The sequence below is a fragment of the Cynara cardunculus genome (genome assembly GCF_001531365.2).
Source record: "Cynara cardunculus var. scolymus isolate 2C chromosome LG 3, CcrdV1, whole genome shotgun sequence".
NCBI classification, from domain to species: Eukaryota; Viridiplantae; Streptophyta; class Magnoliopsida; order Asterales; family Asteraceae; genus Cynara; species Cynara cardunculus.
The window spans coordinates 27805486-27823077 of record NC_037530.1 but is presented as its reverse complement, the minus strand read 5'-3'; the positions used below and the strand labels follow the sequence as shown (position 1 = coordinate 27823077).

At 34.4% G+C, this 17592-nt stretch overlaps 1 protein-coding gene and 1 pseudogene across 1 annotated transcript in view; one reads left to right on the top strand and one right to left on the bottom strand.

Annotated features, from left to right (window-relative positions):
* The window catches only part of LOC112509091, a 1797-nt pseudogene extending 426 nt beyond the window's left edge, over positions 1–1371 (top strand).
* A 14550-nt stretch (positions 1372–15921) lies between these two features.
* Positions 15922–17592, bottom strand: part of LOC112510216 (wall-associated receptor kinase-like 14) — a 16547-nt gene continuing 14876 nt past the window's right edge. Inside the window, exon 3 of the mRNA XM_025115552.1 lies at positions 15922–17288. Coding sequence (XP_024971320.1) covers positions 16066–17288 — 1223 coding nt within the window. The 3' untranslated portion in view covers positions 15922–16065. The remainder of the gene's footprint in view (positions 17289–17592) is intronic.

Below are 17592 nucleotides of genomic sequence, written 5' to 3'. Positions count from 1 at the left end.
TGCCGTCGACCAAACTCACCGGCGGCTACCGTGTTCTCGCCTACCTAGACCCATCGGAGCTGAGACACACTCAGCTTAAGAACCTACTGTTCTACATGCTCCAATCATCCTCCACCAGAGTCATTCCAAAATTCGAAGAGACATACACCGAACTCTTTGAAGCTCTTGAAGTCGATTTAGCCAAAAACGGTAAAGCTGCCTTCAACGACGTAGCTGAACAAGCCGCTTTCCGGTTTCTCGGCCGGGCTTACTTTGACGCCAACCCAGAAGAAACGAAGCTCGGAAAAGAAGCTCCGAAGCTGATTACGTTGTGGGTTTTATTCAATCTTGGCCCGCAGGTCAGCATCGGGCTTCCATGGTTCTTGGAGGAACCTCTTCTCCACACATTCCAGTTGCCGGCGTTCCTGATAAAGAGCAGTTACCAGAAACTTTACGATTACTTCATATCCGTTGCTACTCCGATCTTTGAGTACGGAGCAACATTAGGGATTCCGACAGACGAAGCTGCACACAACATCTTATTCGCTGTTTGTTTCAATACTTTTGGTGGGATAAAGATCCAATTCCCCAATACACTCAAATGGTTGGCCCCCGCCGGAAAAGATTTACATCTGAAATTGGCGGAGGAAATCAGAGGTGTTATTAAAACCGTCGGCGGAGGTACCCTTACATTGGCGGCGATTGAGCAGATGCCACTACTGAAATCCGTCGTGTACGAGGCCCTCCGGATCGATCCACCGGTGCCACTGCAATATGCAAAAGCCAAACAAGATCTTACAGTCGAGTCACATGAAGCTCGTTTTAACGTCAAGAAAGGGGAGATGTTATTCGGGTTCCAACCATTTGCAACCAAAGACCCGAAAATATTCGACCGACCTGAAGAATTCATCCCCGATCGGTTCGTCGGTGACGGAGAAGCGCTGTTGAAGTACGTGGCATGGTCTAATGGACCTGAAACCGAAGATCCGACCGTCGCAAATAAGCAATGTGCTGGAAAGAACTTTGTTGTGTTGATCACAAGGTTGTTCTTGATTGAATTTTTCCGGCGATACGATTCTTTTGAGGCGGAGGCGGTCGCCTCGGGATTGGGGGCGACCATTACACTGACGTCCCTGACGAAGGCCAGTTTCTAGGGGGCTGATTGGGGGTATGGGAGGACCACAAAACGTGCATAAAACTGTCGTATTTTTCTTTCAAAATAAACAAATAAAAGCAAGTGATAAAATGGAGTGGGTTTGCTGCAATCTTGTGAGGTTATCTATCACCGTTGTTGGATGGCAGGGGCGTTGATATCGATATCAAAGATTGTTTTGTAGTAGTCTTATTATTATTATTCTTCAGTCAATAATGGAAAATTTCCAATTTCAAGAAGGATGGTGTTTTCTGAGATATTTTATGTTAAATTATTACTACGTATTCAAAACACACACCAACTACGAAGAATAGTCGAAACCTGTTTCTCATGAAAAGGATAAGATCGAACCCGATTAGATTACATAAATAGAGGATGATTGAGAAGAATCTATATATTCGTTGTTGGATGATTATTTGAATAAGTCATTTTCTATATCATTAAGTTATCTATATATATATATACGGGTTATTTGATGATTATTTTCTGTACCATTAAGTTACTATCTAACATCATGTATGGTTGGTTGAATATATCGTAAGACTCGTTAAACTGTTAACAGATAGACCCTTGGTAGTAGCATATCTCCAACCAACGATATAAAAACAAATCATCTGCAACCTTGCTAAAGAGCTAAATAAATGTGTTAAATTGATTCTTGATGGGTAAAAAATAACCAATGTTGAAGCACGTTAACAATGAAAGAACTTAGACTATGTTCGACAAATTAGGTGATGACTGATAAGTTGGTTTTTATATATTTTATTGACTTTATAATTATTATTCATGTTGAAAAATAAGTAGAAGTCATAAAATAGGATCTTATAATGACCGTCATCGTGAAGTTTAATTTGATGAGGTAAAAGTATGCAATAAATAAAACTAAAAAAATGGTATCATAAGAACCATGCTTTAAATCACTCCATCAAATATACTTTTGTCGACTTGTCATTGAATTCTAAATTATGATTATTGAAAGTACATTTGGTGTTGATTTTTGATTGGTGAAGATTGATCACCTGTTCAAGGTTTTGGAAAGGGAGATTGACTCAAATGATTAAATGACTCATTCAAATTGGTCTCCTAATCATTTCTCTCCTGTTTTGATCCAAATCTCACTATGGCCGCAATATTGTGGATATGGCATATGTCATCATCATATAGAAACCCTAATTCAGGACCGTATTGCCACATCCTCATCCACATTATATATTGCGGACCTAGGTCCGCAATATATATTCCAAAACTCATTTTTCGCATTTTTAAAGTACGGTTTCTTTGTTGTTGTTCACCGAATTTTTCCACCATGATTATGAATTGTACAACTTCAACAGATCATTAAAAGTGTTGGTACAATTATATTTCGTCAGATTTTTGTATAAAAAACCAACGATGAGCGTTGAAGAACACCACGTTTTCAATCAAATATTTCTCTCGTGTATCTTCCTTGCTTTGTATTTTTTTAGAATGAGTTCTGGAACTGATAAAATTAGGTTACGTATTACCAGGCGGGGTTCATGGCAGCAAACTAATCAAGAGTAGGAGTATGTTTCTGATCAACCGATGCTCCGCGTCATGGAGCCATTAAACATTACACATTCGAGGTTGGTTAGTTATGTTCAAACAAAATATAGTATCAACTCTTCTGTTGGTATCACTAGAATGACGTACAAGTATTTAGGTGAAATTTATGAGTTAGGTGACACTGAGGATGTTTTGTCTTCCATGCAATTTGTTTCTGGTTCAAATAATCCGCCACCACTTTATCTGTATGTCCATTTGTCGATTTCTTGTTCAGAAATCATGTAAGAGTGGTATGGATGCCGATAGGCAATTTCTTGTAAAGGAATTAGTAAAGGGTGTTGGGGTGCCAATTTCTCCCATGTGATAGCATTTTTGAGATGGTTACCCTTCAAGAAATATTTGGTAAAACCTGATATGCTACAATTAATGCATTTAATGTTTGATTATATGAAAAAGGCTTTCTTAATTTCATTAGAAAACCATATACTTCACATGGGTCCAACTAAAAAATTGATAAGGAGTGAGTACCAAGTTCACCGACATTTTGGGTTGCATTGGATGCTAAAAGCGAGGAGGAGGGAAAGTTCAGGGATTATTTAGCGTCTCTGAATCAATTTGTGCAGTCAAATGTGGATTTATGATGTGTTGGATTGGAATGTTATGCACGTATTGTATGTTTAATAAATCAAACATTTAAGCTGTATAAATACGAATTATTAAAAGCACAATTTTTTGATTTATATCGAACCTTGTTCTTACCTTGAAAATTCCAACAGTAAACTAAGGTGTTATAAAAAGTTAGTTTTCAACGATGGTATAAAAATCGATATAGAGATAAATATTCATGAGAAATGTCAATAAAAACCTCTAGTAGCAAAAATACTGTTATATTACCACAATATAATTTTCCAAGTTTTATGGCTAAATAATGACTAAAATGTCACAAAGAGTTAATATTGTTGTAAAACTGTATTTAAATATAAGTTTCATGGGCAAAGTATACATTTTACAAATTTTAGGATGAAATCATGACTAAAATTGTCAAAAAATCTCAAAAATTTGCCAAGACACAGTTTTATTTAAGTTTAGGGGCTTAATTTCTCATAATTTGCATAAAGTTAGATATTTAAATTAAGAGTCAAAATAGAGAATATATTTGCATTCAACTACATTATATAAACGATGGATCATGTGAAAATGAGAGTAAATGTGAGAAACGTAAGAAGGGATCTGGATCCTTGATTACTTTTAATCTCTTACTCATCCATGAATTGCGCTTCTCATGGGAGTTCATCCGGTGTATCTTGGTGCATCTCATCCTAATGTGCATCCAAGTGAAGATCCCTTCTTACGCTTCTCACCTTAACTCACATTCTCACCGGAACTAAACCCTATTTACATAATACTTGGGGCCATTTACCAAACTCTTATAGCGGTAAAAGTTTATCATGTGTTAATTACTTTATTTGCTGAGTGACAAGTACCAAGAATCTTATCCGGCTAGAGGAATATTGGTAAGGAAGAGAGAAGACTCTTACCCGATAAGTGCTTACCGGATTAATTAAAGATGTTTATCAACAATCCATTTTGATAACCAAAAACATTACACTATAAGATAAATAAAGTTATGATTCTTACCGGTAAACGTTTATCACGATAAGAGTTTGGTAAACAGCCTCTTATACTATATCACACAACATTTATAATTTCTCATTATATAAGTGCAAATTACCAATACGATTAGATTTTATAACTTAATCTGTTGATAAGCTATTTGTTTAATTTTTTATTGACTAAGGAACTGTTTACTAAACACTTATTTGATAAGTGCTTATCGGAGAAATTTTCTCATCGGATGAACATGAGAAGGGTCAAGAATCTTACTCGGTAAGAGTGATGAGAATGATGGAGAGTCGTATCCGATAAGTGAGGATGTCGATTCTTACCCAGATAAACGCTTACCCAGTAAATTATTGCATTCGATATGTTTTGATGTACTAAAATCATACGCATCAAAATAAATTATAATATTGATTTGTATCAATAAGCGCTTACTGGGTAAGCATTTAGGTAAACGGTCCCTACTCTTATTAAAAACGTGTCCAATTTACGTAATCTGATTGGGATCTTAGCTGACCAAATCAAAGACGATGGTTGGCTGTACAAATACTCAAGCCCCCACCTTGTGTCATCCACATCCACTTTCCCAAATCGTAATTTCTATTTCATGATGCTTTCAGAGATTATTACATGACATAAAAATGGATAATATTACCATCGCTTTCAACGGATTTTTGAAAAATAATTTAAAAGTTAAAATTAAAAATCTTTAGAAAAATATATATTTAATTTCGACGTATTTTTATTTTAGAGATTACAACTTTAATTTGTAGAATTTCACAGTCTTTTTCGTGTTTTTCTTCATTTAGGAGAAAGTTACGGATCAAAAATTTGTCTAGAATATTCAGTTTTTCTATTATAAAGAATTTATTGAAGTTAGAGGTTGTTTGTTTATCTCTTAATAGTTCCATTAAGAGGCAATCTCTGAATCGTTAAGAAGTGAAACTTGTTTGGCCAAAAAAAAAAAAAATCTGCCTCTTAATGGTTCAAAAAAACTCTGAATGATTTTGTATCATGAGTATCCCTTAACCATTCAGCGCCATAATTTCATCGTAAACAATTACCAAACAATTATATTTCATTTTGCATTATATCATGAAAGTCTCTTAATCATTTTGACTACTTAATCATTATGCACCAAACCATTCAGCAACTACCAAACAACCCCTAATATGGCCGAATTTTAAGCTTTTGGAATTCGTGACTTCTATTAAAAACTAATCACACCTATATAAAACATTTAGAGAAAGGTAATAGTATTTTGCCTCTAAGCGTTGAAATCGAAATCGAAACCGAAACCGAAACCGAAACCGATTTTTATATTTTGTCCATCGATAATTTCTTCCAATATGCTAATTTTTAGATATTTTGAGTGGTTTCAATTGAAATGAATATCTCGTATACTTGTTCAACCGATTTTCGTAAGTATATTTTTTTGGGTATTAAAAGTGCACATGTAAATTTTTGAGGGGATCTCTACGATATTAGAAAATACAAGGGCATCAACCAAAAAACCGAAAATGTCCCTCGAAATCAACCAAAAATTATAAAAATCACTCGAAATAAACCAAAAGACTGGAAAAAAAAATCCCTCGAAAAAGTGAAATTGCGCTATAAAACACACTAGCCTTACATTTAAGACATAGTCTTGCGATTTGCTCAAAAAGTCGTTTTCATTTGAGAAATGTATTTTATTCCCCAGATCAAAACAATTAACATTTTTCACATGATCAAACCGTAACTTTACAGGCTTTTGATTCACCTGCTCAGTAGAAATTCTAGGTGCGCCGTTATTTTCAGCTAAGGACATTGAGACATTCGATCCTTATTCTATCTTCGAACTTCTGAGTAGCTTTGTAACCTTTAGAAAGTCAACAGTTTTATATAAAACATTATTGGGCTTAAATTATCCCTCTATATATTATACAAATAACTAGTATTATAAGATTAATTAAACTCTATTTGCAACTTTGATCACATTCTTAGGTGTCGGTTATCAAATGCTTACCCGGGTAAGCGCTTACAAAGTCACTTTACTTTACCAGATGAATATGACAAAGACGAAGAATCTTACTCGGTAAAAGCAAAGACAGTAATCGAGAGTCTTACCCGGTAAGTGAGAAGGAGGACTCTTACCATGGTTAGCACTTACCGGGATAAATTGTTGCACACGATGCATTTTAGTGAATAAAACCCCGGCAAGTACTTACCGGGTAAGTTTTTGATCACATTCTTAATCTTTAAAAAAAATGACCATCAAATCCTGAACTACTTTGTGCAATCGTTGAACTAACTTTTGTAAGTAGAATTTTTTTGAGGTATGAAAAGTACACACATTAAACTTTAAGGGATGCTCCGAGATATTAGAAAATACAAAGAATATCAACCAAAAAACGAAAAAGTTCCTCCAAATCAACGGAAAAAGTCCATCGAAAATAACCAAAAAATTTAAAAAACCCCTCAAAACAGAAGAATTTAGTTAAGAACACGTCGGACGACTTTACGGTCATTTGATCTATCTTAAAAGATAGACGTGCTCGACACAGTCCACTGCCGGTACTTCCATTATACATGTTACTCCTCAAGACGAGACTTTATAAAAGTTGTTTTTCGTGTCATTCATCTGTTTTCCCATTTTCATGAAATGATTATTAAGTTAAGGGAAATCGACTGAAATAGTCAATCTCATCATCTGAAACAATTTTTAGCCACTTTTATTACATATTTCGAATTTTAGCCAATCGTTACCGTTTATGCATTTGCACAAGGATTGATATTTTGAAAGAAAAAAAATTCCTTACCCAATCTGCGTAAAGGATCCACGTTGACTCTCGGTCAGGTTCAGAAGTCAGACGGATGCCACATAGGGGGTGTTTGGGATTGCTTATTTAAAACAACATATGTTTTTTTGTAAAAGTGCTTATTAACTTATGTGGTATTAAATCCGAGTTAAATAAAACATGTTAAAATTGTAAACTGGTAATAAACAGTTTTTCATAAGTCAGAAATGATTAACTTATCAAAAACAACTTATTACCGGTTTGGCACCGGTATAAGCAGTTTTTTTTTCTTATCTACCACCAGAAAACACAGCTTATCACCGGTGCCAAAAGACTATAATAAATTGAAAAACAGCTTTTATAAGCAATCTCAAAAAAAAAAAAAAAAAAAAAAAAAAAAAAAAAAAAAGCTTACCTAACACCTTTATGCATTTGCGTGAGGGTTTTTTTCTCTTGAAAAGGGGCCCAGTGTATATAAAGGTGAGGGTCGTCGGTTGTACCATTTCTTAAAAGATTTCTTATGTTTGAAATCCTACCCATCACTCAACCGAATCTTACGAACTTCTTCTCCGACTAGTCCTTATATGCAAAATTGATGACCAAGTAAGTTTCCATGTCTTTACGTACTTTCTTTTAGGGTGCTCAAAAACTCGACTAATCCGATCAACCTAACCCAACACAAAATAATTCAATCCGAAGCAACTCGATGTCTAATCGAGTTGTAAAATTGTCAAACCGTAAGTATTAGGTTGATATTGAGTTACTATTATTTGAACTCAACCCAACCCGATGAACCAGATATCCTTTTATTTCTTGGATTTAATATGATTGTTGAATTTCTATTAATATGTACATTAGATAATTACACTATTATTATGTATGTTCTTCATATACACATATTTTCAATCTATTCACATCTTTATATAACTCATTCTTATATATGTTCAATAACTGTGAACATATATATGTAAATTTAGAAAATTAACTGAATATAATATAGGTAAGAAGTATGTATAAGTTGTATCAAATGGTTGATAATGAAAAAGAAATTATGAGTAGAGAAATAATATATTTTAGGTTACAAGAATGTTTTAATGTATTAAAGTATTAACCCGACCAACCCGTACGGATTGGGTTGTACTTTGGTTCGGGTTAGGTTGGGTTAAGATTTTCCAAACCGCAAGCATTGAGTTGGATTGTTCAAATGTCTTCAACTCGATCAACCCAACCCATGAGCACCCCAACTTCCTTCTACTTTTTATGTTTACAAAGACCTTAAAATGGATTCCTTAAGGAGTTTTATGCAAACAAACGGCGTATGCGTAAAGCAGTCGCGGATGCAGAAAAAATTATTGTAGGGGCAATGATATAATTTTGTAGACAAATTATTTAGTGGATTTGTTTCTTTCAACTTTATCCTTGATAAGCGATGCTTAGGGGCCGTTTACCAAACGCTTACCCGGATAAGCGCTTACCAAGTCAATTACCATACCGGATGAATATGGCGAAAACCAAAAAACAAACCCGGTAAGAGCGAGACAATGACCAAAAGTCTTACCCGGTAAGTGAGGACAACGACTCTTACCACGATAAGAGCTTATCGTGTAAATTGTTGCATATGGTACCATTTCGGTGGACTAACATCTTACCCGGTAAGTAAATAGTAATGTTGAATTTTACCGATAAGCACTTACCGGGTAAGTTTTTGGTAAACGGCCCCTTAGTTTCCTTGTCCAAGTTCAAGAAGATAAATAACTAGTTGCCCGTTGTTAAACCATATCCTAATATCCATTGCCACAATTGGTGTCGATATTCTGTAGAAAGTGGTTATATTTCAATCATAATTTTAACTAAAAGGTTCTACTCATGCTAATTTCAATTTTCAAGTATAAAATGGCATTTCGGCAAGATGGATTTTTAGGTAGAATTGAGGTCACGAACTACTTTTTCCATTTGCCTAACCTAACATTTTTATTTGACTACAAAAGGTGGAAAAAGCCAATGGGTTGGGCTGGAGTAAGGGACCTTCATGTTTATTTTATTAGGGGTCTGGTTAGATAAACATAAAAATTATAAGTAAAATAAAAAAAATGGGCTTTATAGACTTGATTTTGTTGGGGACCCACGACCCCAACCCCTATCACATGCATCCACCACTGGCGTAAAGTCTTTACACATTTAAGTAAGTTCTTTGCGATGACGATTGTCTGCCTAAAGATCGAGAGGAAGTCATTTCTTGGGGTTTTAGTGTTTGATTTGATTAAATATTATTATTAAAAAAGTTAGTGTTTGTTACTTCTTAGTATTTAATTTTTTGATTATTATTAAATTTGTTAAGTATTGTTATTATTAAAATAGAAAATTGCCATCTTTTACAACTACAAGTTTGACCATATAGATCAACTCTGTTGTCTGTACGGTAATCATGAACTCCATATGTAGTGTGAAACCCCTAAATTTATAAAATGACAAACAATTTAAAACTTCCAAATTCCTTTAGATAAAGAACTTGGATAACAAAAATACTTGAAGCTTGCAAAGGAAGGAAGACAAGATATGTATCAGAGTTCTAAACGGGATTATCCAATCCCAAATACAATTAGAACAAGTCGAGTGAAACTACAATCACCAAGTATGCCATTTTTAAAATCGGGATGACGCCTCTAAAATCATCTACCGGAACTTCTAAAATGATCCAAACGACAATCAGATCCCTTTAAGACCTGATATACATGTCAATAAAAAAAAATGTTAGACTTAATGCCTAGTGAGTTAAAGAAATATCATCATATAAACATAAAATGGTTAAAACAAACATTTTCCTTTAAACAATGACACATTATTTAAAACACCAATCATAAAAGGAACATCTTTCCAAAGCTCGTTATTTCCAAATCAAGTACTCGTTTTAGATCCAAAACTGTTATCCAACTCACCCAAAACGTACGCAAGGCGCATACTCCAAAACATCGAATATATAGATAAAACTCCGTATTCAAAACACGGAAAACATAGGTAACTAAGAACCTGCAAACAACACCTTTTGGTTATGGGAGAAACTCGATTTCTTTGAATGTGGCGGGAACACAATAGTAAATTACTTATCAACGTTCTCGAGTTTCACCTCAGGCCATGGATCCCAATATACGACTCTAGAGTACCACTGCAGGATTCCAACAATAACCCTAGTGTCTACTCGACCTCTAGATGAGTCTCAATGAAAAAATCACTGGTCTCCATATACGACTCAAACGAGCACCACTATAAAGAGCTATTCTCATATATGACTCAACAGAGTACCACCACTAGACCACTCGCTAGATTTAAGTGTGAACATCAAAACTTCACACTCAACAACACGGCAAACTCCTATGACTATGGATCCAATGCATTACGATCTAAAATTACATGACGCTTATTAAATGACTAATGCATCCAAAACATGTAACATCCAACAAATATGCAATAATGCACCTATACGTCTAAAATCCACATTGAGCTATTAAAACCGGACAAAAGTCTCCAAAACTCATTTGAGTTAAAATCAAGCCAAAAGGCCCCATAAAACAACGTCAATATAACCCACATAAGCTGAAAAAACATATTTTCTAATCACTTAAAACACAATGGCACCCCTAACACAAATAGGTCCATGTACCATCACTTTGTTGAAGAATAATAGTGAAAGACCCAAAACTGTATGGTTTGTATTTCTAAAATTCTAATAAATATAATGAACGACACGCATAGAAGATGTATGCATTTATGATCAAAAGGGCTCAAATCCCACCATTAAAATTCATAAGTTGGGTTAATTCCCAAACAACGGTTTTCAAGAATTACAACACCAAGTTTCTCTCAAATTATCCAAGAAATATCATTTGGAGCAATCTTTGAAGATTCATGTCTCAAAATACCCAATAAATCCATTATAATCGTTTTCTCAACTTTGAGGATCAAAACATACCCAAATACATAAAAATCACAAAATCAACTAATGTATTTAAAACCCAAACTAGAGGTATTTTGACATGAATATAGCTTTGCAAAGCAACTATAACTCACTCTGCTAAATTTATACTAAAGCTAGGTTTTACCCCAAGTCTTGAGCTTCCTTTGGTGAAGACTTGAAATCTACTAGAAAGCTTTCTAAATCCTAGTCCAAAGCTTCCACAAGGTTTGTTTTACCACAAATACTCCCAACATTGCTCAAAAGCACCACAAATAAGGAAAAGGCTTGGAATTAAAGAAAACCAAAACCCTAACTTTTAGAGGAGAGGGATAGGAAGCTACCTCAACAATCACACATGAAATCACCAATAAATGCTCCTTTAGAGCCTCAAAATCGGACCTAGGTTTCCCAAGATGTCCAAGGTTGAGAAAAAAGATTAAGGGGGTGTTTGGGATTGCTTGTGAAGACAAGTTTTTAACTTATTTCAGTCTAGCACCGTGATAAACTACTTTATAGTGTTTGGGTAAGGGAAAAAAACTGCTTATACCGGTGCCAAACCGGTAATAAGCAGTTTTTGATAAGTTAATCCGTAGTGACTTATGAAAATTGACTTATTACCGGTTTACCATTTTAACCCTGAGTAACACCCTATCTCTAATAATCATCGATATCTCTTCTCCATTTTTTAACAGATATCTCTTCTCCATCGATATCTCCATTTTTTAACAAATACCTGCACCTCTTCTCCAAACAACCACACCCATCATCATCGCATCTTCTCCATCGATATCTCCATTTTTTAACAAATACCTGCACCTCTTCTCCAAACAAACACGCCCATCATCATCGCATCTTCTCCATTGATATCTCCATTTTTTAACAAATACCTGCACCTCTTCTCCAAACAAACACGCCCATCATCATCGCATCTTCTCCATCCATATCTCCATTTTTTAACAGATACGTTCACCTCTTCTCCAAACGAACACACCCATCATCATCGCATCTTCTCCAATCGATATCTTTTCTCCTCCACATACATACATCATCGTCTACCCTATACGATGAACAAATCGATACCCTAACCCTATATACGAACAGAGATCCCACAACAGATCCGCTTCCCACTGCCTATTTTGTTCGATTCGTCTTATTGATATAAATTTTTGTTGTAGATATTATTATTAATGATGAAAAAAAAAAATTATATGTTAAAAAATCAAATAAGTTAATAAGCAATCCTAAACACTCCTATAAGTCAATAATATAGAAGACTGTCTTTTTTGGTCATTTTACAGATATAAGCAAAATTTGTCAAACACTAAAAAACAACTTATCAGCTTATTGCAGTTTGGTACCGCTATAAGCTAATTCAAACACTTTTTACAAAACTACGGTTTGATACCGCATAAGTTAATAAGCACTTTTACAAAAAAGCATAAGTTGTTTTAAATAAGCAATCCCAAACACCCCTAAGGAAAAAGAACATTATGGCGAAAATGAGAAAATTCGGCCAAAAATAGCTCACCTCTCTGAACCAACTCTCTCTGATAGAAAGAGTTTAGAAATTTCTTCACCAGTGTCCACAAGCTTAAAGACTTATTCTTAGGTACATATATTCATTTTATCTAAAAATTATAGAAATTTCTTCCTCTCTGAAAACCTAATTCTTATCTTATATTACTCTTATCTTGAAAAACCCATGATTTTATGGGTATTTTGTCACTAATAAATAATTGACTACAAGGACCAGGTCATACCCAAATAAGGTACTCGGATAATGGATGTTTAAGGCACATTATAAGTTATATCTTCTTTCTCAAGGACTTTGTGTCAGTAAAATGTTCTTCTGTTATTTTTGGTGATAATTCAAAAGGGTCAACTCTAGATATGGTATTTTGACTAATGGATCAGTAACCTTTGACAAAGTTGCCTATGTGGAAGGACTCAAACATAATCTCTTAAGATGCATTTGGTACACAGATAGGACAGGACAAGACAAGTGTTCAACGTTTGGTAAGATATGACATGACAGGACAGAACATGACAGAGCCGGTTAAAATGACCAATTTATCCCTAGTGAGCTGTTTAATGTTTTTTCACTAAATAATCAATCTAATTGTTAATAGATACTATTTAAAAGTACAAAAAATATCTAAAATAAATATTAATTAAAAACTCATTCATAAATCAAAAGATTTAAACACCATGCTTACCAACATAAAAGTTGAAATGTTTACTATTGGGTACCAAAAAACCTAAACACAAAAGTTCAAATATTTACTATCGTGTACCAAAAGACCTAAATACAAACATCAAATGTTTATTATTATGTACCAAAAGACCTGAACACAAAAGTTTTTCTTCTTCGTCTTTTGTTTTGCTTCGGTCTCAAAATCACATACCCATAAAGTTTTTCTTCTTTTTTCTTTCTTTTCTTTTACTTACTTTAACAAACCCCAATGAAATAAAACAATTATTTCATCTAATAAACATTTAAAAAAAATCATGAGCACCGTGTGTTTAAAATAATTTAAGCACATTAACCAAATAAACCCCTTAACTTACCACCCTTATTCAAAAATAACCCCGAACTTTTTAACCGATAACCCAGTTATCACATAAGCCATCTACGAGAGGAATTGTTAAAAGTTAAAATCGGTTTTTAAAATGGCTAAAAAAATAAATTGAGTTAATGGGATTGGTTATGTTGATTACTTACCCAAATTTTTTACATGTAAATTCATGATTTACACTTTTTTCTTTTCAAGTATAGTGTTTGTACATAAATCATTTTTAATATTTGATTGCGTTGCAAATTAAAGCCATTTTTTTGCCTGTTTTTACCTCTTAAAATCAAAATGTAAATATTTTTATACATTAATTGCTTTGGAAAAATAACACATTTCATCATTAAAAACATATTAATTAATTGTCTACAGTAGAAAAAGATCATTTGAAACCATAAAGGTGGTGTCTGATTGGTTTGAGCTTGAACTTCAAAGGTCAAAGTTTGTGGAGGTCTCAAGTTCAAATCTAAGGAGGAATAAAAATCCCTTTGTGGCCACGGAGGTTCAAATGCGGTAACTTCGGGCTACCTGCAAGGCAAGGCAGGTGGTCGCCCTGGGATTAGTCGGCTCGCATTGCGGGTTGGATATCCAAGTTAATAAAAAAAAATCATTTGAAATACACAAAGCTTCCATATGTTCCATATCTATTTACAACAATTTAACATTTTTTGTTATTGTTTTATTATTATTCGACCTTGAAGTCAACAACATGTTTTCAACTTAATCGTAAAGGTTTGTAAAAGTCACCTTGTTTTGGTGATGTCTTCTTTTGACATATTTATATACTGAATTTTGTTTTTGATTAACCTGGATATCCAACCCGTTATGCGAGTCATTTAATTCTAGGACGACCATCTGCTTTGTAGATAGCTTGGAGTCATCGTATTTGAACCTCCGTGGTCACAAGTGGATTTTTATTTCTCCTTGGATTTGAACCTGGGACCTCCTGATACTTTTGACCTTTGAAGTCAAGCTTAAACCAATCAGACACCATCCTTGTGGGAATCTTTGATTGTTTCCTATCCTAGTATGCGTCTATGTGATCGAGTTTTTTCCTTAAAAAAGGTCGGCAATCGAAAAACAAGAGTTGAACCGTGGATGAATATGATCAAATTTCACTGAGTTAAATGCTTAATGGATTAAAGTGATGAATGAATTAAATATAAAATTATGATCGCATTTCAGTACATGTTTTTTAAGATTTTATTGTACGATAACAAAAAACTATAATAAAACTTCTCATTAAAAAATGAAATTTGAAATTGATGTGTGAAAAAGAATTGTCGTTTACCAAACCCTTACCAGGTAATCTTATGTGTTTCATACATGGCCATTAAAATGGATCGATGGTAAACGTTTACATTCTGGTAAGTGCTTACCGGGTAAGAGTCATCACCCTCGTTTACTGAGTAAGACTCTCGATCATTACCTTCTCTCTTATCGGGTAAGATTATCGGTCCTTGTTATGTTCACCCGTTAAGAAATTGATCCAGTAAGTACTTACCAAAGTAAGCATTTAGTAAACGGTCCTTTACAGTTGATCGAACATATTTTTCTATTTTGGAGATTCGATAAACAAAAAATACAAAATAAATGTATGTGTGTCAAATTAAAGATAAAAGTTTTATCCCTTTTCATATGATATATATGTTTGGTGTAAAGTTTTATTGTAATATAAATATTTTAAATTTAAAAATAAAGATATAATTTATTTTTTATTTTATTGATCCACTATTGGATCAAAGATATATAATGATAAAGTATTAGCAGTGATTACGACATTTTTCAAGACGTGACTTATGGTAGTTATGGTGATGTATTGGTTCTCCATCATTGGATCAATCCTAATTGAATGCCAACACTGATGAGGTGCATCGAAATGTACCAGATCAATTTCCTTTCAAAAACGCAATTCATAGGTGGACATAAGATTAAAAGTAATCAAGAGTTTAGATCTCTTCTTACGCTTCTCAATATAACTTCTTTTCACACACAATCCTTTTCTAATATATATACACACACACATATATTTTCTTATATTACTCAATGAGACAAGGACAATACACAATTTAAATTAAGTTTACATATTAAAAACTAACAAGTAACACACTAAAAATATAAGAAAAATCAAATATCGTGTTAAAAAAGCTACGCATTAGGCCATGGTGTGCCACATGCTTAACGAGTCATGATGCACAAGCATTGAGCCACGGTGCACCATGACAGTTACTGCAACGAACCTTTGAGAAGAGTGATATAAACATATGTTTTCTACCATTACTCAATTGGTCAATAATATTAAATTAGATTATATATTAATAAAAAATAGTATTCAAAATGTAAAAGAAATTAAATACCATGTTACAAAACCGCTCTTTAGACGATGCCGTACAAAGTAACATGAGACACAAACCTTAATCATCACTGTTATGGTGAAACTTCTAGAAGACTGTTGATGCCTTACATTGCACAAAAATGATTAGGGTTTTACTTCCTGGAACTGGAACCAAGTATTCCGCTGGACGAAAGTGAGCTGGAATCACATACCCGTTCATCTTTCGTTGAATCCATGCTATCAAACAAACCCTTTTTATCAGATTCATCGTCTTTAACCTCCTCTTCATCAATCATATTCACATATGAAGATGAACTGTTAGATCCTTCTTCTGATTCTATTCTGATATTCATCTTCTCTCTAACTTCCATGATTTGCTCCAGCTCGCCCGCCACCTCGCTCATCGAAGGTCTCATCTCGCTATGAAACGCAAGGCATCGGAATGCCAATTCCGCAACCTTATTGATCGAAGAAATCGTCCACTGGTCTTTGTTAGGCTCGAGAAAAGGATCGATTATCTCATCAAGACACCCCTTTTTGATTCGATCAACTGCTAGTGATGCTAAGTTGACCTCACTATGTCGTCGTGAAAAATCCAACGCTTTAAAACCGGTTATGATCTCAATCAACACGACCCCGAAGCTATAAACGTCGCTTTTATCGGAAAGATGGAAGTTCTGATGATATTCCGGGTCTAAATACCCCGGTGTGCCTTGTGGAGCCGTTGAAATATGCGATGATTCCATTATTCCCAGTCGAGAAAGCCCGAAATCTGCTACTTTTGTTTTGAAACTATAATCTAACAATATGTTGCTCGATTTCACGTCTCTATGATAGATGGGCGGGTTCATAACCGAGTGTAGGTACGCAATCGCTTGAGCGGTTTCCATGGCGATGGTAAGTCGAACGGGCCACGGAAGCCCATTGCCTCTTTCTTTTTGCAAGTGCTGCGATAATGTCCCGTTTGGCATGAACTCATAAACGAGTATTTGTTCGTCTCTGTCAACCGAACAACCTAACAAACGAACAAGATTTGGGTGGCTTACCGATGAAAGAAGTTTGATCTCGTTCATAACTTGATCAATCTTGTTTTCACCATTGGATCGATCTTTGATCCGTTTGATGGCAACCCATTCGCCATTGTGGAGTTTGCCGGAATAGACGGTGCCATAGGCTCCGGTTCCTAGGCGTTGTTTATCGGAGAAGCCATTGGTGGCCTTTTCGATGTCTTTATAAGCGTAAATTGGAATGGTGATGCCTTTGGCTTCACAAAACTGTCGGTTTACTCTACTTCGCGATCTTGAAATGGTTCGGCGACGAATGAAGCAAATAATCAAGCCTATGCAAACAATCAGTGAAGCTCCCACAACAGCAGCTGACAAAATTGATACCAGGTTGAGAACGTAATTTAGACACCACATCTTAAGTATTTCGCTACCTAATTCATATATAAGAATGTATGAAAATATAACTCATTAATTTGGTCAGATTCTTATTTTGTATAATGTAGTTTAAACTAAATATGTGGGATATGATACATATATATATATATATATATATATATATATATATATCTATACTATATTATAATGCATTTGGCTAAAACTCTTAAAAACTCTTAAACTCTTAAAACTCTTAAACCCGTTCATCCCTATCTGATTTCATCCCATAACTGAATT